The sequence below is a fragment of the Anser anser genome, assembly GCF_964211835.1.
Source record: "Anser anser genome assembly, chromosome: 4".
Classification (NCBI taxonomy): domain Eukaryota; kingdom Metazoa; phylum Chordata; class Aves; order Anseriformes; family Anatidae; genus Anser; species Anser anser.
This window is the reverse complement of record NC_139724.1, coordinates 77,121,942-77,142,355: the sequence shown is the minus strand read 5'-3', so window position 1 is coordinate 77,142,355 and position 20,414 is coordinate 77,121,942. Positions and strand designations below refer to the sequence as shown.

The 20,414-nt window shown below is 49.3% G+C and overlaps 1 protein-coding gene across 4 annotated transcripts in view; it reads right to left on the bottom strand.

The window, feature by feature from the left end:
• SFXN5 (sideroflexin 5) overlaps positions 1–20,414 on the bottom strand; it is a 95,540-nt gene that overhangs the window by 63,067 nt on the left and 12,059 nt on the right. For all 4 annotated transcript variants that reach the window (XM_083834144.1, XM_083834145.1, XM_083834147.1 and 1 more), the window contains exon 3: positions 11,978–12,055. In XM_083834144.1, coding sequence (XP_083690270.1) covers positions 11,978–12,055 — 78 coding nt within the window. The remainder of the gene's footprint in view (positions 1–11,977; positions 12,056–20,414) is intronic.

Sequence of the window (20,414 nt, the reverse complement as noted above, 5' to 3'; positions counted from 1 at the left end):
CCAGCCCAAATCTATTAGCTAACACCTGCCACTACAAAAACAGCACACAGGGTACCAGCTATTAAGAAATTAACTATCTTCTTATCAAAAGCAGGGAAATTTCACGGTCCTGGAGTCAAAGACGGGATTTTTTTTCCCCTCTCTACAGCACAAGTTTCACTTAGGTTGGAAAGCTGGGTTTGCAAACTGTTCACCCTCGACTGCAGCAGGCTCCAGCCCCGCTAAAAGGAGCGGCCACCTCCGCCCGAGGCTGGACCCTGCCCAACTGCTCCTCTGCGAGCTCGGGCCCCGCAGGCTGAGGTCAGGAGAGCTCCGACAGGTTCACACCACCGCTGTGCTGCCAGAAAGGCCTCCCTGCAGTCTGTGAGACGCGGCAGACTTGTGAGATTTGTGTCAGGAACCCGCAGAAGCTGCTCCGACTCTCCCCTCCTTCGGCTGCACAGCGAGGCAGTAGGCATCCAGTGATCTGAAATCCTACAGCAAACGCTCTGGATATGCCATGTCAGCAGTAACCCTATGTAGAAAAAAAATCCCTTACCGATTAATCACACTTTAATGACAGGGCACGGCTATTTTCAAAGAGTTAACGAGGAGCCCCATGTTCGACGGGCCTATGTGCAAGGGAAAACACAGCGGCCTAAGCGCTGCAAAACAAAGCGGCCTACCTGCGTTACACTCCGCACCATCACTCACAGCAGCTTGCAGAATTTCCCTAGTGAAGGCAAAGTAGAAGAATTCCTCTGAAAAGGGTCGTTTTGTCCCTCGGTCAGAGGCAAAGCTCCCTCTCAGATCCGCTGGTTCAGTTTTGCTCCGGCAGGGGGGCTCGCACCCCTCCGCCAGGCCCCGCCTGCACCCACAGGGTCTCATTTTAACGAGGTAACAGGCTGGAGTTGGCACCCCGTCACAAAGTGCCAGAAGTTTCACACTCCTGGAGCTGCAGGTTTTATTAAAGCGAAGCTCGGATGATCTATCCCACACTGAATTCCAAATATTGGGTGTCGGGACCGGAACGTGTGATGCAGCAAAGCTGAAGAACAAGAGCGAGCTGCTTTGATGTGAGGGACAGCCTCCAAAACCAGAGGTGATTTTCACCAATCCCAATTGTTTAAATGACATGAAACCAGGGGGAATAAAAAGAAAATATTGTTCAAGAGGCCTAACTTACTGTACATGCAGAGTTCACTAAGGGATACTTCAGTGCAAAGACATGGGTTGGGCATCGTGTTACTGGTAGTAGTGACTGAATAAATTTTACTTCATTCTACATCCCTTAACTGGTAGTCATATATGGTCAGAATAAGACGCCAGGGGTGAGACTCATCCCCTCTAACAGACATCTACAACATCCTAAGTATTTTCTGCAGCACATCCTCTGGATGCCCTTTGTGTCAGCAGGCAGAAATCAGGCAGCTCCTCTCACCCCCAGCAGAGGAGCAGTCCTGGCTGCACAAGTGCACTCCAGCAGGGCTTCCTTCCCTCCGCCGACTTTAGGATGGACCCTACACGATGAGTTCTGGCTCAGGTAGGCCCAAAATGTAAAACACCCCGAAGCACCAAGCACCTGCAGCTCGTACCAACATCAGCACAGCTGGCAAAGATATGGCACCTTTTGGATTCCAACGGGAGCCTGATGAAAGTTGGAGATTTTAGGTTAGCACATTTAGGAATCCCAGAATTAATCGCTACAGCTTTTCCAAACAGATCTCCCACAGATGTAACCAAGCAGATCCAGTCTTTCAGCAGGGCCAGCAGCCTGAACCAGGACCGCTCACCAGCAGCTCCACTATGAAGTCAGCAGGGTTCGCTCATCTTAACCTTCCCTGCAAGGTTAAACACACTGGTAAAGTCGCACAAGCCTTTTGGCCAGCGGTGCTGTGGGACATTTCCATTTGCTTCTGCTGCTTCCACTTCCACTGCTTCTTGCAGTGCTTTTGGGAAGAAAGTCACATCTGTAGCACGTGCAGCTGGAGAGAAACGGCCACCCATGGCCCCACCACTGAAGCCCCGTTTGCTTAAACAGGAGGCCCATTCTAAACTAGAAGTGTTCTCATTGACATTATTTTGCTTGTATTTCAATATGCTTCTGACAGTTTTTTTTGTTTTCTTAACTTTTTTTTGTTACAGACGGGGACCTCCCAAGTGCCCGCTGCACTGCACTCTCCAACACATCACCCTCGCTGCCAGCACCACATTTTTCTCTACTGCCTTCCTAATTATTAAAAGCATTTATGGTGGTCAGTCCGCTCCAGAATGCATCCCCAGAACCTCTCTGCTGTTAAGAGGAAACACTTATTTTCAGTATTTCACTACACTCAAACACCAGCGCCAAACCCAAGGCAGTTCAGTGCAGCACCTCCTGCTAAAACGCGTGCTGCTCTGCTCCGCTCCCCACCCCTACTCCCTTTCCCATGAGAGCAATCACGCATGCTTTGCATGGCTTTCTCCCACTTCTCTCCAGCTCCAGTCCTAAAACCCACATTCCCACTTCTTGAAAAGTGATATTTTACACAGAGACAAACGCACAGCACCATCTCCAGCCCAAGCATTCAGCTGGGGCTGTAAATGTACGGATTTACGGCGGTGGAATCCCAGACCTTTTGGCTCTGCATTTGACATGGCTGAAATGTCTGCAAACCTGGTGATGTGCTTAACCCTACCCACTAATATTTATGGAAATCTGATGTCTGGCTTTAGTAATAAACATGAAAAACAGAATAACATAACACACTGCCTGCACTTGCTCCTCAGGAGGAACTCTTACCAAAGGACCCTCCTCAGCCCCGCTCCTGGCGGTATTTACCTTAGAAAGGTTTTAGCTCTAAGGGGACAAAGCTCAAATAACACATGCATGGTGTAAATCACAACGTGTATCTACACGTTTCCTGCACCTGGCACTGAAATAAATCAACAAAAGAGGCACCAGAAGCTACCGCCCTTCTTGGATGCCAATGGAAATCTCCTTCCCCATCCTAAGCACCATTACGTCCCAACGCCAGGAGCTGCTGCCCGTCTGCAGAACCACAAAACCTTTGAGAAAATGCAGGAGTTGAGGCTGAGACACCTGCCTGCACCGCAGGCGTTGGGAACCGGATCGGAAACCGCGAGCAATTCCCATGAAATACACAGATTTACACAGATACAAACCCAGTGTAGGTGGAAACAGAATCAAGTCCTCACCGATAAAAAAAGATAGCACTTAAATAACACTTTGCAGCTTTGCAGCACTCGATAAACATTAACTAATTAATCCTTACAGCATTCTACTGGAAAGATTTAAACAGAAGAAGCAGCACTCACAGAAAAGCATCGCTTACACCAGGGTTGGGGAAGGACTTGGATGCCATTACATGGTTTAAAGCACAGCTTTGGAAAGCAGGCTTGCTAATGCAGCTAGGTTGCTCGATATCAGATTTGTTTCAGCTTAGTTTAGCCATATGGAGTTTGCAAATCTAATCTGATTTGTAATCTAGATGTGAATTGAGATAAACTCTCCTAATCCTCAAATGATGAGATGAAGCAAAGCCAGTTTGTAACTGAGTAAGAACATCAGGGGTAGAATTTACAACAGTTTATTTAATGGGCATTAACCTCCAGCACTTCTGCCCGAGCTCCCCAGGTGCCTGCTGCCCTCGGATAATCTGGAAATGATGCCCTAAATGTTTGAGCCAGCATAAACCAGGCCACAGAGAACATTCAGGCTGCAGAAGAGAGAAGGTCCAAGCTCTGTCCTTGGAGCACCGAGCAGGCTGCTCGCTCGCAGAGACAAGGAAGCAGCAGGACAAGCGATATATCTGCGCTTTATTGTATCCTGCAAGAGACCAGAGGAAAAAAAGTACAGTTTACTGCAAATGGACCTCTTCGCTCTTCATCAACACTGTTAAGAAAAGCTATTATTCTGCAAAAGGGGTGCTGTTTAGCCTCTGATAGATTCATTGTTCTCTGCTGTGTCTGGGACAGCGTGAGCAGCTCTTCCCGCTGCTAACATGATTGAAGGAAGAACACAGTAATAAATATATGCCCATTAAGCCGGTGAGTCTCTTTTCACTTCACTGATACTAATGGGGAAGAAATGAAACAGTTTCAAAACAGCAAGTTGCCAAAGCTGCATTTGGAAAGGCTGAGGAGTGAGAAGTCACAACTGACACACCACAGTTCATGCTCCGCCAACGCTCGCAGGAAGGGGCTGGCTGGAGAATAGCGAGTGTCTGTCTCCAAGGGACCATTTCAAAAAGCTGCATCTTTCCTCTCACTACAGATCATTCAGTTTGGGGTGGTTTGCTGTTGGTTTTTTCCCCCCTCCGAACACCCCCCTTATGCTGAAGCTTTCAGACCAGAGTTGCAAAGGGTAAAAAACCACGTAATATTGCCGTCTCGCTGTTATCTTCATTTCTAACAAATAGATTTTTATGCATCTTAACCTATATGTATAAATAAACATACAGTCAAATGAACAAGGAGGTTTCCTGCAGCAGATCTAGGGACCTATGTCCTGAGGTCCCTTCCCACCTGAACCAGCCTGCGATCTGATGGCAGACAAAGAGGAAGGTGTGGATGGATCAAAACCTAAATATCTGGTGTCTTGGTGTCTCAGAGCTCCACGGATGTGTAGCAAACGATCAGGATGTTTAATTCTGGTCTTAAGAAACCCAGATACATGTCCTGCCTCCATCACAGACTTGCCTGACCCCCAGCAGCTGGAGCTGACGCGTGGCAGTGGCACCGCAGCCCCCCCCGTGCCTCCGTGTTTCAGGCACACAGGCACTGAGTGAGGTTCATGCAGAGCAGACAGAAAATATAGGGAGCTGCTCAACTCGACAAATGAAGCATTTTGGGAGGAGGGGAAGGGAGCTTTAGTTTTTATTAAGATCAGCTCTCTGAACCAGCTGTGCCAGTGCAAGCGAGCAAGGAGGTGGGAACACATGGCCAGGAGGAGAGGAGGCAGAGACATGGCAGTGCTGCCTTAGATCAGCTCACGCTGCCATGGCATCGCACTTTCCCTTGCAATATTCTGGGCACAGAACAAATTTGTACCAGTTTGCGGATAAAGTTCAGAGAACAAGAAATTCAATAGGTGCCACCTCTGTTGGGGGGGCAATGAAAGATGAAGTCATCTCCACGAGGCGAGCAGCAGCACGAGGGCTGCATTAGTTAATTGCGCAAGTTTTTAAACCTCTTATCGGTGCTGTGCTGACATGAAACAAACTCAGACCTTGCACGAAAAAAGCACCGCTCGCACTCGTGAGCCCTCGTTCCGCGCACACGAAGCACCCTCCGAGGCTCCTGCTGGCACGGCGCTATTCTGTGGCTCTTTGCCTCTCTCTGCTGGCAGGACCAAGGGGAAAAGCTGGGGCGCAGCCAGAGACCAGGACCAAAGGGACACAGGGGAGGTGGAGGAGGGCAGCAAATCTTCATCGCCGTATCTCTTAGACTGTATTCCAGTTCCTGGTTAACACCGGTTTTTAGGGCAGAGTGGTATGAGTCTACAAACAGGGCAAATCAGGGCTCTGATCCTAGCTGGACCCAGCCTGGTATCACACCAAATACTGAGCAGCAGCAGCACAGACACAGAAACAGCTCGGCAGCTATTTCTAACACCAATTTCAAAGGCAGAAAGAGACCTCCGGGCTCAGCGCACAACAGAAAGGACACGTTTTGCTGGGCTTGCTAGCTGTGTAGCTCAAGCATTACACTACTGCAGGGAATTTCAGCAATGAAAACGAAAGTATAGGGCATTCTGGGGAGAAAGCTAGAAGAAACGAGCAGAAGTTCGTAAGAAAATCTCCCCAGCACTGATGCAGACCTTCAGCTGGTGCACTGCTGTGCCAGAACACCTTTGCCCACACCCCATGTTTGCCAACCATTCCCAGGGCTTTACTGTGCTCCTTCCCGCAGCACCAAGCGCGATCACCACACAGTGAAAAGCAGCTGTGTCATAAACCAGGCATGATTTAAATCCCTCTTTATCTGATAGCCGCCGAGTGCTGCTTCTCTTAACTTTTACCACCGCTGACATGCCAGCATCAATCTGTTCTTCCAATCTGTGCTGGTCTGTTGGACAGGTTGGGAAAGGGACTCACACACACAGAGGACACAGATGCAATCCTACAAATTAGTGAAAGAAGCCTGAGGATAAAGGACAAAAGCCACATCATTATGCCCGCAGTTGGTACAGCCTTTTGGTTTTGAGGATAAACCTCAGCACCGACGCTCCTGAGCTGGAGAAAACGTCCCCTTTTAAGCTCGGTGGCTCTTCACCCACGTTTATCAGGCTGATATTTGACAGCCACTGTTTTTATAGGAGAGTGCACTCCATCAAATGAAACCTTTTTACTCCAGCGGAGATTCCCTCCAGGAGGCAGTTGGGGGAATTGCCTGCCCTGTTTAGAATTGGATATGTTACAGTCTATACCTTCTGCTGCAAATTGGCTCCCGGTGCACTTGTGTGTGTCATTTTCACCTACCCACTCGCAGATCGCACCAGCCACCGGAGCTCCGTGCGAAGGGCCGGATCCTGCCAGCCCCGTCAGCTGCCGGTGGAAACCGGCACCAAAACCGGCTTGCAGCAGCGGCCTTTTAACACATCCTGCTCCCTCCGGTCCGTAAGGAACGCAAGCTGAAAAGGTCGCTCAAGTGTAATGAGAGCCCACCTAACGAGGAGCACCAAGTGCTGGAGAACGTACCAGGGAGATGAAGAAATCCCGACGGGAGAGCACTGACACAACGGTACCTACGGGGCTGGGGAAGATGGGACAACTGAGCTGGTTTCTTCCCTTAACACAAAGCCCACAAACCTCCCTTCTTGCCCTCTTTGTGGATCCTACAACTTCTCAGCTGGTCCCATCCGAAGGAGGAGAAGTGGGATAGCAGGGGACAGCAGCAGGGCCGTGCCAGCCCTTCCAGTGCACCTGACCCCTGCAGAAGGAGCTGAATAAAGGGCATCGATACACGCGGTTGCCAAACAGAACCAAAAAACAGAAGTTTACTAAACCCACGAGTACTCCTGAAGTTTTCCAAGCAGGATTTTTTTTATTTCTAGGCAGAAGAATCTTCGTACTGGAAGGTTCTCATTCTGGTACGAGGAACAGCTGCTTCTTCCATCAAACACTTGTGAAGCCATGGGATCCAAACACCCAACACAGAGACACGCAGCACTCCCAAACCCCCCAGCAGAAGACCAAACCTCCCCAAAGCCTTCAGGGAATTTGTTCTCCCTGCATGTTTTACAGTTCTCACCATCTGGATGAAATATCTAACCCAAACGACCAAAAGAACAGAAATACACTCCAAATGGTGGCATTACCAAAAATATATATGTTTTTAAGAGAAAAAGCATGAAGTCATAAGAGCCTGTCAGGGAGGAGGCTTAATTACAGCGTGGGGTATTGCCACTACACAGAATGGTTTTGGTTGATGGGATTTTAATAAGCAGAAGTTAGAACCCAGCTACCCAGCTAAGCCAAACCAAGTCCGGCTGTCAAACGTTCAGAGAAAAAGTTGGGTAAATAAGCTGAGCTGAGGAGGAGGAGTTTGCAGCGTGTCTTCTTGCCCAAGTATACAGCACTGCATAAATAATCATCAGGCAGCTATTCATCCTCCGCTCTGCTGAGTGCCTAACTGAGACAGCAGCCACGGCAAAAGTCATCTTTTAAAAAACATTTTTCTAATATGGAAGAAAAGCTCTGTTTTCCCTCAATAAAAAGCTATCAGCAGTCTGGCAGCTATCGACAGTTAAGAGATTGATTCTTCATTTTTGCTAATGATGCCCAAGAAATAGGTTTTTACCACCTTGAGTTAATGGTCACGCTCCTGAGCGGTGAAATCACTCCAGTTCAAGAGCGAGCGCAAGAGCTGTGGGATTTTAGGCTGCCCAAAGAGGCTGGGGGGCTCCTCCTTGGAGAGCTTCAGCAGCCGCCGGGATGTGGGGCTGGGCATCCTGCTTGGGTGCTCTAGGACCCTGGGATCTGGGACCCTGGGATCTGACCTGAAAGCAGCCGAGCTGGGAGTGGTGGTGCCTTTGAATCATTTCACGGAGAGCTGGAGCCAAGCCACGTTTCTTCTGGAATCTGGTTTAGAGATGGCCACGGGGAAGTGGAGCAAAGTAATATTATGGCTCTTCGGAGATTTTTTTTTCCTTCAGATGGTCCATAAATGTTCCACTTCAGCACATTTTGAAAAACCTGCTCTGGAAGTGCCGAAGAGAAAGCCTAGTCCTACAAGAGCCCTGTCAAGAAGATAAGCGTTGAGGAGACACTTGGCGTTACATAGCTTTAGGCTTCTACATTTTCCATTTCTCAGGCAGTAAAACCATTTCATCGAGCAATAGAGATTGTGCTGAGCTGTTGTTATGCTTTCAGCTACTGCCTGCCATCCTTCCTGAGAACCATGAGTTTCCGAATGAGGGGAAAAAAAAGGAGTTTGAACACTGTCAAACGCGCCGCACCACAAAAGCGGATCAGTCAGGAGATTAGCGAAGCGGCTCTGTCAAAACAACTCGTCTTCTCCATCTCGAAGCTGATATTTGAGGGGGGCTGGTGGGTTGTTTGGGAAGCTAATACATTAAAACTCTGCCCAAAGTCTTATTTTAAAGGCTCCTAAGGCGATTATGACTTTAATGGTGATTGTGAAGCCCAGCAGCCCATTCAGACATCTCGTCTACCCACATGCCTTACCCAGTCTGTGGACGCAGAGCCCGTTACATGGGTAGAGATTCCACCTCTAAGGGGCTCCAGCAACCAAACCCTCTGGATGAGCTCTTAAAACAAAGAAGATAAAGTTGAATGTTCTGCTCTTGAGCTTCACATGAACCTCTGCCCAGCCTTTTTGACCGTACAGCTCAAATAGGGCATCAGCCCCACTCACACCATGATGTTAGGTGAGCCAAGCAGGTACCCAAGTACATTCTTCCTGCCTACAACAAACACCGGGTGACTAGCTCTGTTCAGTCAAAAAGGATTCAAATAAATAAATAAATAAATAAATAACCTTTCAGTCAAAAGAATCAAGTTACCTCTCATCTGCTGGTCTTCTGCCAGCACGTGGCAACTCCACCAGTGCCTCAGAGGTGTGCGAGACCTACCCGGTCATGTAAAATCAGGTGGCTCCCTCTTTTATTCCAACCTCAGCCGATGCACGTGAGGCACCCGCCGCAAAATGGGCTCCTCTTAGAGCAGCCTCGCTTCCTTTTCCCAAATTAGCCTGGAAGAACTGTTAATGCCCTGATGCCCGAGCCCATCCTGCGGCTCGTGGTGCACGGAGAAGCCACAGAAATGGTAAAACTGAGCTCGGGGAAAGTAAAATAGGACTCTCCGGGCACCTTTGGTTCCCGAGGGGGAAATCTGGGGTGAAATCCATGCAAGCGAGGTGTTTCCCCACCCCCAGAGCGATCAGCCAGCACATCGTATGTTCTGCAAAGGCACCGGCAATTAATGAGACACGTCCAGCTGTGTGTATCTGGCACTCTCGTACTCAGCTCAGCACCGGCAAGCTTCCAGCTCCTCAGCTCCCCCTGCGTGCTCCCCTCCAGCCTCTGAGATGGAAACCAGCGGGTGCCTACAGGAAGGGTTCATTTCTGAACTGGTGGCTCTGCTCGAGAGGAGGAAGACATTCCACCCGTTTAGCGACAATGCTTCTCTCACCAAAGACGACCTAGAGCCAGATTTTGAGGATTTTCCCCTGCTTTCGCTGCAAGGATATGCACGCAAGTAGCTTGTTCAAGCCACCCAAAAGCGTGTGGAGGAGGAGAAGAGCGCTCAGACACACAGGGCTGAGGTTTTTCAGGTGTGCCCAGAGGAGCAGCACAGCCTGAAAGCCACACCGATCCCTCATCCCCTTCAGGTCCTCCCAGCTGACCCCTATCGGAGCAGTTTTGACACCAGAAGCGAACAGTCCAGTTTCACAGGCTCGCTGGGATCTACCCACGGCTTGCTCGCCTTTCCCTGAAGTTTTCTTTAATTAACACTGCAAAGAACAGTAAAACACAGCAAGAGGCACACGCTGCAATCCCATGCCAGGCTCCTCTTGGGAGAACTCCTTTATCCCACAGTCAGCAGAAGCTACTTAAACCCCTACCAATATAATCGACATTGCGATGAAAGCAAACTGTGTCAAGATTTTACTACAAAAAATATTGTTTTTAAAACCGATGTGCTAACGTTTCTCTAGGAAAGACATTTCTGGCATCATTTTCTCTTTCCTCCTCTGCCCCATACCTTTATTTTCCACTTGAAACCCTCTGGCTTGTATAATAAGGTTCGCCTCCCGCTTACACTGTCCTGACTGAAGGAAACAAAAAATGTGAGGCTTCTGCTTGCTCTCTCTCAGTGCAATTCTGAATGAACTCTGGGTACATCCTAGGCTTGTCACTACGCAGACCCAAAATGTAGGTCAAAAGTCTGCGTGGTTTGCCTCAGCAAATGACTTCACTTCATCTGCCTGAAGGCAGATGGGAACTGAGTCATCTGCTGCTGCATCATTCTTTGCTTTGCTGCTTCCCTCAGCCCCGGTTGCTTTTTTCTTACCATCAGATTACGGGTGACTGCAGGCACTGATATCAAAAGACCAGGAAAGCAATGCCTTGTCTTGCACATTGCACAGGGAGGGGATATCTCCTGTTTATTCTTCATTAAAGCCGTGCCTTTTTCCCAAAACAGCACCCACCACATACGCTGCCAAGCTCTAGAGTGAATTCAAATGTCTTTTTTTTTTTTTTCATTTATCTGCTATAGCCATCTTTCATGAGAATAAGCTATTATACACGAGCATTAAAAGAAATAAAGGGGTTATTTGACCTGCGGGCTGTAGGACAAGAGCACAGTACCACTTCCATCACTGTCTGCACGGGAGGTGCACGGGTCCTTTGCCGCGGCCGCTTCGTACGGCTCCTGTCTGCCAGTCTGTGCAGCTCTGCGTTACCTTACACTACGTGGGGCTCAAGGCTTTTGTGCTAGATGCACAAACACACACCGCAGTAAAGCCCCTGGCTTGGTGCTATGGTCAGGTGTGCACACGTGGATGAATAAGGAAAAGAATACAAGACATAAATACCTGCATCTGCAAGAGCAAGGCTCAGAAAGCAGTCTGGCTCCTCTGCAATACTTATCCGCGCTTTCACGAGTTCTATGTGTTCATAAAGATTTGATAAATGTTCAGAAAAGAGGACTGACAGGGTCATGGAGAGATCACCCAACCCATCCCTCTGTCCCAAAGCAGAATCAGGTTTTACCAAAAACGACCCTTTTCTCAGCAGCTATCTAAGCCATGCTACGGTCTTGGCATCAGCGCGGTTTTTGCAACTTGAGCAAGTCTAATCCACGCCTCCCTCCCAACTCCAGGCACATTACCCAATAAAAAGTACCACTACTGAATGTATAACCTACAACGTGAGGATATCCACAGGGTTATGCGTAGCCCAAACAAGTTATTCCAGTGAAGAAATGGTAATTATTATAACCAACAGGAATGCAGTAGAAGAGGGTGCTGATGCATCACTGCTGCTGGTGCAAGAACCCACAAACCTGACCACAAGGTTTCCCTCACCTAAAATGAAAACTATTTTTTTTTCTTCAATTCTGCAAGCCCATTTTGCAAGGGGAAGGGAAGCAATAGTGTTGGCCAAAGGTAGTCAACAACTGTGCAAGTCAGAAAACCCAACATTTTGACTTGTTCTAAAGACAATTTTTGTATGCTCATAGCAGAACCCTTGCTATCGTTTCTGTTCAGCAACATTTATACCGGGGGAACTTCCAAACAATCAAAATTTTCTCCAATGTGCTGGCAGTTGAGCTGCAAAGGACCCGAGGAACCACTGGAGCATGCAGCAATCAGCTCAACAGAGCCAATCTGGGATTTTTCCAGTGGAAACACCAAAAACGTTCTGCAGCAGTGCATTCACTGCAGACGCAGCTTGAAGCACCACCTCATCCCCCCTCTTTAGGCTGCACGAAGCAGTAGAAATGTAAGAAAGGCTTTTTCCTCTCACCTCTTTGTTGGTGACTCCCGGGGGCAAAGTCCCATGCTTGTAATCCTCCAGCAGCTGCACAGCTTCCTTCAGGCGACTCTGCGAACACAAGAAGCATGGGTTGCAACTTCTGCTCCACACTGAAGCGTTTTATTGAGGGCAATGGACTCAAGCTATAAAATCCAATCTTCTTTCACGAAAACCTAATGATGGGTCCTTTTATAAATTTACACATGATATAAAAGAGATGCGTGGACATTTGCTTTGCTGGTTGGCACAGCCTTGCTGTTTGGTACGTAACCATACATGTAGTATAGAGGAAGAGGGGGGGAAAAAAAAAAAAAGGAAAAAAGAGAAAATACAGAAAGTCCCCTTTGCAATGCCTCTGGAGGAGGCATCATACAAACCTGACGGTCTTCACTGAGACCTGATAAACCTCAGAGCAGAATGAGTTCTCCCTTGAAGGTAGAAAATGGATGGGTATGCTACGTTATGCCCTAAGGCGTCCGCTTTACCCTAACTCAGAAATCGGTATTACTCCACGTGAGCTCTCAGATGAATATTTCCTGGTGATATCGACAGGGAAACCCCTCAACACAGCTGCTGCTTTGCCCCCTGCCCTCGCCCAGCACACGTCTCCAGAGGGATGAGCGAGGCAGGTGCTGGCACACGTGCAGCACCACCACTGGGGACTCAGCACGCACAGAGAAGCGACACTGCAGCAAGCTGCGGCCCGATCTCAGCAAAGCTGTGCGGAGACCAGCAGCTGTACTGCCTCCGGCACCTACCGGCACGCAAGGCAATGCCCCAGCACCGCTTTGTAACTGCATGCTGAAGTTCAAGTCACTTCATCCTACATTCTGTGACGTTTTCCTGTACTTCAGAGAGACATCGGAGCGCCACTGCACTGAGCTGTGCTGCTTTTCCACGGGACTGTTACATATTCGTGCAGAGGGGGTTTGTGCAACCAGCCTTCTTCTCTCTAAGAACACCACGAGAAGTCATCAGTGCAAATAAAGTGAAAATCTGACCCTCAGTGAGCACGCCTGTGAAATACCCTAGCAAATAAATGGACGTGTAAGTGAAGATCTTCTTCACGTCGTGATAAATAGAAGGATAAATGCATTTCACGTGTTCAGGTGATCACAGGAGCACTAAGCCTTGCTACCAGCCTGGCACAATCACCCCTGTAACAGGACAGCTACTCATATACCTATATTGAAAGTATATATAGAAAGTTTTCTGCCGTTGAAGCAAAGTTTACATACTTCGTATGTATGTATATACTAAATAAGTTTACACAAATTTATATAAAACCATATCTAAGCATATATTTTGTTTTTTTTAATCCTTTACATATACAGAGCTCTTGAAGTAAAAAGCCACGGGGCAGACAAGTACAGCTTCTTTACTCCAAGCTACAGAGGAACAAGGCAGGATACAAAGAGCTGCTTCGGTGGGGTTAAATCTGCTCATCCAAGCCTGCAGAAGGCACCAGATCGCCGAGCAGTGCCTCCCAACTATCTGAAGCCAAACAAATCACTCAGCCGAGCATTTTCAAAGGACTCCTGCAGGTTATCTGCCACCCAGATGAATAACACCGCCTTCAGTTTGATGTTTCTGCACTGGCTGTTGTTTTGGCACCTTCTGCAATACTCGTTCTGTATTTATGAAGTGTCCCCTGGCACATTTAGCAGCGTGCAGCCGGACTGCAGCTCCCCTGGAGCCCCGTGGTTTCGGCGCAGCGGTGCCACGGCGCAAGGCGAGCGTCCTCCGGCTCCGTACGCACCGCAGTGCACGGGAGGGCTGCAGGAGAATCCTGCTCCGCCTTTCATCCAAACTTCAAAGACTCCTTTGTGGTTCCCTTGGAAGTCCCAGCAGTTATGCCGGCCCGAAAGCGGCGACTCCTGAGCGACTGTTGTCTTTAAAACTCCTGGCACACCAGGGAAAAGTGGCGATTCCTTCACGTCCTGGGGCGAGCGCGTTGCCCCTGGACCTGTGGCTGTTTTCACATGGGCTGAGCTCGCATCCTCACATCACACGTGTCCAGCCCTGGCACTTCGTGTGCCTGCAGTTCATTCCTACCTGTTCCTGGCCTTGGAGATGACGCTCGCAGGTTTGAGTGCTGACGCCGAGGTCAGTGCTACCACCCGAGGCTCTCCAGTGTCACTAGACACACGTAACAAGTGACAGTTTTCCCGTTTTCTGCCCGATTTCTGTGTTTTCAGCCTGAGCAGGCTCCCTCTGACTGAGCCTGTTCCTCGCTCCGTGCCCGAGATGCCCCGTGGGAAGGGCTGCTGGGTGTCCTCACGCTCCACCGCGCCACGTGCCGAGGGCTTCAGGAGGTGGCCTGGGCTGCTCTCAGCAGGCAGAACATGGACCCACTCAGGTCCTGGCATCATCCTCGACTTGTAGCACACTCATCGCCCACCCCGAGGGGCTCCAGGTCACACGGAGAGCACGAAGGATGTCCAGGAAAGACAGCGAAGACCAAATGCGGACTGTGTTTCAGTGGCAGGCACGAGAGTTTCTTTTGCTCTTCTATACCCATTTTTGGGGGGCATTAAGGTTGGAAAACTGTGCCAGGGGGGTTTTGTGGTGGTGGCAGTGGGTTTTTTCCTCCGGCTTTCACAAAGGGTATTGAAGATGAGTAATGAGCAAGTTTGAGAACCTCCCCGTTCTTCAAAGGCTAGGCAGTCACCCATCTCACCTACAAAGAGTGGAAACCCTCTTCCTTCCCCCATGAAACAGAGAATAATTTTAAAGATAAAAGCTTCACCATCGGCACAGAAGAAGCAGCCACCTAACTCCAACTTTCTCCAACAGCAGCCATACGCAGATGCACGGGGAAAATCAAGAACAAGGCAAGCAGGAACCAGGTTTCCCCCAAGCAGCTTCCCAACCTCCCGCTGCCTTCAGCCAAGGCAGACGAGCTTTCTGTGGATCCAGCCACCTTCAGGGCATTTCTCTTCCAGCTGCTCGTTCAGCATCCCCTCGAAGCAAAACGCCAGCATCCAAGGAGACTGAGCAGCCACGGTGTAGGCTGCAGCTGTCGCTTGTGTCCTAACCCTCAGCCCCCTCCTCCCTTTAAGAGGGTTTAAGCCAAGTGCTCTCGATGTTGGGCGGAAAGGAAGGGTTATGAATTAGGACGGCATTGCCCGGGGAGGCAGTGCTGGGATGGGCTGTTCTTCCAGAAGGACAGGGATCTCGTACAGGAAGGAAAGTCGGCCTTGAGAAATGAACGCCTGGGATGAGATCCAACGGCACAACCACGTGGCCGAGCACTTCTGGGCTGGCCCGAATTTCTGCCAGGCCCTTGGGAGCTGGAAACGACCCACGAGAGGCAAGAGCACGGGCTGGTCACCACGAAACTGTGAAGCAAAGTAGCACCATGAAAAATAAATAGGATTTTTAGGATGAACAACAGTTATACAAGGCCGTAACAGGACGTTAGCCTCTTCTAGTTCTTGGTAGCTCCTTGTCTTAACAGCCCCACGGTTGTTATCCCATATTAGCTCACGTAGGAAAAGCCATTACCTCACCTGAACACCAATAAAACATAATTGTATATAGGATTTTAGATATTCCGATAATCCAGAGGTGAAAAAACAGAGACACCTGACTGCCTAACGACCGCAGAGCCGGGAAAGACAACCCTCCTTGCCTCCAAAGCTGGGAAATCAACCAGCGATGCCAGCACAACATTCTGGAGAGCCATTTGGGCTCATTATCGGGATGGTTTTCTGCCGCTGAAATTACCTACGCTGTGTGTCTTGCAAATTATCTACATAGAACAGCATGTAACTCTGAATGAAAAACTGGAAGTAAGAGATGAATGGGTCTGTGTTCTATTTTTTTCCTCCTTCTCTTGAGGAAATCTTAGTAGTTACTATAACAACCCTGGCCAGATCCCATCTTGTTTGGTGTGGTAACAAACAGAAAACAAAAAAGCCCGATTTCGCTTTTAAAAAATCGCACTCTTCATGAATTTCCCCTTTCAGCTCGGTGCGGGGAGAGGGGAACTTTCTCAAAGAAAAGTCCCAGGCCAACGCTGCTGATGGCTCCTGAGATTGACCAAAAAAATGGTGCAGAAAGCAAGCAAAAACGTTAAACGCAAGGACCCCGCTAAGGAGCTGCCTTTCACGCAGCTTAGAGGTCTTCAGATACTTTCAGCAAACAACTCAGCCTCAAAATTTTGTTAGGGAAAATGCACGGTTGCCTCGTTCCCCTTCGAGAAAAGCCAAACGTGCTCTTTTAACTAAAGCCTCCAAAAAACAACAGCGAAAAAACCCAACAACAACAAAAACCCGGGAACTTTTCTGCACGCAGCAGCTCAAGATGCCAAGCAGCTCCACTCCCTAGCTTGCAGCACGAGAAATCATTATTAAGAGAGTTGGTAGTGTCTAGGATGACACTGCTTTTCCCTTTTAACAAGGGGAGAGTGAGGTCTGCCTACAAGGTCACGCTACCATTTCAATATTTATTGTTGCTTGCTTCTTCTACTGATATCTGTAGGAAGAAGTGTTACTGGAATTTTTACAGCATCGCTTAAAAAAAAAAAAAAAGCGCAACCACAGTTTTTACTCGGATGTATCATTTCCTTCATCCCCCCTTTCCTCGTAAAAACTAGAGCACTTCTAGTGGTGGATCGCGGGGTCTCAGCTCTCACAATAGGGTGCTAGACGGACCATCTGCACCCAGGGAGCGTTCTCACCAACCCCGGCCCAGAAGCGGTGCCAGGGATCCACCGAGCTCAGCGACTCGGCCGCGCACAAACTCCCCTCTTCGTGCCCCAGCACCGCAGCCGAAGCCCCGTCCGTGCACCTGGGGGACACCACCCAGCACAGCGCCTCGTTGCAGAAGGGCTCAGTCTCTGCCTCACATGAACACGGCCCCAAAAAGCCTTGAGAGCTACAGCTCAGCTCCTTAATAAGCGTGCCCTGGGCTCCCACTGATCCATATGCCTGGGTTTCATGGTTACAGCTGCGCTACTGAAGAAGCCCAGGCATGAGGCTGCAAACAAACATCAGTCCCGGTCAGATGTCGGCACCATCTCTAGCACGGCTTTGACTCAGACCAACCAGCCCTCTCCCAGGCAATCCCCAGTCGTGGTCTGGGAGTTACCGCAGGCCAGGAGCGCTGCCAGCAGGCTCCTTTTGGGGAGTAAGAGAACTCAGCCGCACGGCACAAGCCTCACCAGCTGACTGCACGGCCAAAATCCAGTCCCTGGCTCAGGCTGGCTAACTAGTTTAGCTGTGACCCTGAGTTTTCAGAGCAAAGAACAAATATAACCTGTGCTGCCTTGACTCAGGGCAACAGGTATTGACCCAGCAGGTCACTGCCCAAAACACACTTGCAGGAGTCCGTTGGAAGAAGAATTGGTCTTTGTAGAGAGAGTGGCTGAAGGATCACATTATTAGGGGCTTTGGTGCTCCAAAGAAAGGAGGAGAAAGAACAAACCCGAAGATGCCAGCAGGACCTAAGCCCTCACCATGCTGAGCTGATGGCCACTGCCAGCAACCCATCGGTGGCACCCCCACGTCCCTCGTGGCCATGGCTTCAGCGCTCCAGTGAGACAGAGGACAACTGCGTTGGGTCCCACGGACGACTGCGCACGTGTGTAAATTTATATATTCGTACCAGACACCTCCTTCCAGCACGTGAGCTCTTCTCCTCTTTTTTCACCTTGCCCCCCGCGCGCGAGGGCACGCCTATTCCGTCTCCAAGATCTGCGCCTCCTCTCCTCTTGGATCTCAGCTGATGCCTACACATGGCTCAGAGCTGCCTCCAGAACCCCATATGTGCACAGAGAGACCAGAATAACAGTCATTATGCCAGAAGCACTACAACATTGCTGTTACAGAATCAACAGAGAGAGAGGCAGGTTTTGCACTCCAGCCTTTTAAGACAACGCAGCGATGGGACAGGGCTCGCCGAGACAGCTTGCGCCTCGCTCTGCTTGACCGGGGCTGGTGCTGGTGTCAGCCCCGCGCCGACCGCTGCCTGCCTGCGAGCTCTGCTGGTCCCAGGATCCGACCAGCCACGACTTACTTGGCACTCGATCCGAAGCAAGAGTCTCCTGGCCACCAGCGCCACAAACTCAAGGCGGGATTCGGGAATCCAGCTGTGCTCTGCCATCAGCAGCTCCCGGCTTCGTCTCACGGCTCTGCGGATGATCCATACGGCAGACTTGACTCCAGCTGGCCCTATTGTATTGGATCTACAGTGACAGACAACAGGAGCCAGAAACTTTTTGTTCAAGTAGAGCCAGCAGATGTGACACTGAATAAACACAGACAGTCAATCTGCTGAGTAAGAAGGTATCGTTCATATAAATAACATACATCTAATCCTGCTTCCATTTTAAACCCAAATATGGGAATGCAAGATGCTCGGCGCTCTGTAGATTTATGCTCTGAACAATGAGATAAAGTAAAGGCAGATAACACGCAGCTCGGTTTCATTCTCATGTCGCTTTTGCTTTGAATCGTTATCGGATCCACAGCTTTCCCCACCAAGAGCTTCCCGCAGAGCGTTAACAGTCTGTCCAGGCTGATGTCAGATGGGATAAGTTAGCCTCATAAAAATATCTGCCAGTCCCTCCTGCTTCTCCCGATGGACCTTAATTACGGAGCAATTAAAAGCTTTACTCCAATCGTTTTAACCTCACACGTTTGGGAAACAGGCGTCGCACCCACCGAGGGGTTTCTCGTGGTCTCAGCAACAGGCCTTGTTGGGCTTGACCTCTGAAATGACACATTTTCTGCTGGTTGGAAATGCCTGTGAATTTGCAGCTGCAAAATAAACTATTTCATTAGAAAGCTAGCCACGAGATGGATTAGCACACGAGAACTTCTCCTCTTCAGAGAGCACAGGCCATGCTGACACGGGCTTGGTGCCCTGTTGCAATACCCTCTGCAGTTAGAAAGCAAGTGGAATTGGTAGGTGAGTTACAGATATTGTTCTACCAGAAACCCTTTAATATAAACCCAAAGAAACTGGTGTTCAACTGCCCCTGCCCCGCACAAGCACGCGCTTTTTGCAAGTTCAGACTTCAATACTCCAACATTTGGCACGCATCCCTTGAGGATGAGTGCTTAAGAACCTCTAAAAGAGGAGGAAGTTTTTAACCGAGTTAAGAATTTGCTTTATTTAAAAAAAAAAAACAAATGAGTTAGAGAGGACTGTCATTGAGACTAATTATACTTGATATCGCTGTGCTGGGTTTCTCCCACTCCGCGGAATCGCTGTATCCTTCCCCAGAGCACAGCCACCAGTAGGATGCAAGGATGCAACACACAGCAATTAAAAAAAGGACACAGGAAAAAAAATAAATAAATTATTACATTTCCCAGCCTCTTCCATGGGATTAACCTCCGTTCTCATTAGAGGCTCATTTATCTACTTTTTTCCATTTGCCAGCGAGCTCCTCCAAGACAAACAGCAATTGGTTTGTTCCCCGAGAACCCCGGGCCTGAACGATGCAGCCATCTGTCAGGGGAAGGAGCTCTCCGTCAGCGGCTGCTTTTTCATCAAACCCTTTTAGATTTTAATTTGCCACTTAAATCACCAAGTGAAACCAAACAGCTTTCAGCTCCACGCGTACGCATGCGAAGCATTTTGAAGCACGAGATCAGATACACAGAGCCCAGCCAAGCAGCTTTCGTGTTCGGAGAGGTGCTTCCCGTGCCCCCAGGTGTTGGTATCTGCTTGGCCAAGACGCTTCCCCAGGGAGGAAGGGCTCATGTGGACCTCACAAAATGCACTGCAGAAGGTTTCATGAAGCATTACTGTTATTAATTCAAACCCCCAAGGGAAATGGACAAGGGTATTCCCTTCCTTGGGCAGCCACCAAGCCATTCCTGAAGACCACGGACGTCAAAGCCATGATTTTTAGACCCCATAGAAGGAAACCAAACCTCTCTCGTTTGTTGGGGTTCTGTTTGGGGTCCAGAACTGCTTGAGTTCCCTGGATTTTCCTCTTTTTTTTTTTTTTCTTGTGTCTCACCTTCTTAAGAAGAATCACATCAAGAGAGCCTCTGGAAAAATTAAGTTATGCCACCCGATGGCCCTCCACCCGCAACCTTACCAACCCCTCCAAAAACTTCCAAGAATTTGAAAAGGGAACAGCGGGAAGGTAGAAAAGCACACAACTGAGCTAAAGGAGGGATCATCTCGTTTAAGTCCAGAGCAGTTCTCCAACTCGCAGGTGGCTTACCCAAATTTAAGACACCCCCTCTATTGAACAGGCAGCAGGAGCGAGGTAATTGCCCTCAAATGCAGAAGAGATTCAGCCCTTTGAAAGCAAGAAATTCATGATTTCTTGTGAAACCATGGGAAAAGGGTAGCCTGCCAGGATCCTAACCGAGCTGTTTTCATTCTGGGAGCGAAACTGATAGCGAAACACACCGACAGAGTTACGGGCTTGGGGTACACGGCGAGACCAGACCGAGTTCCA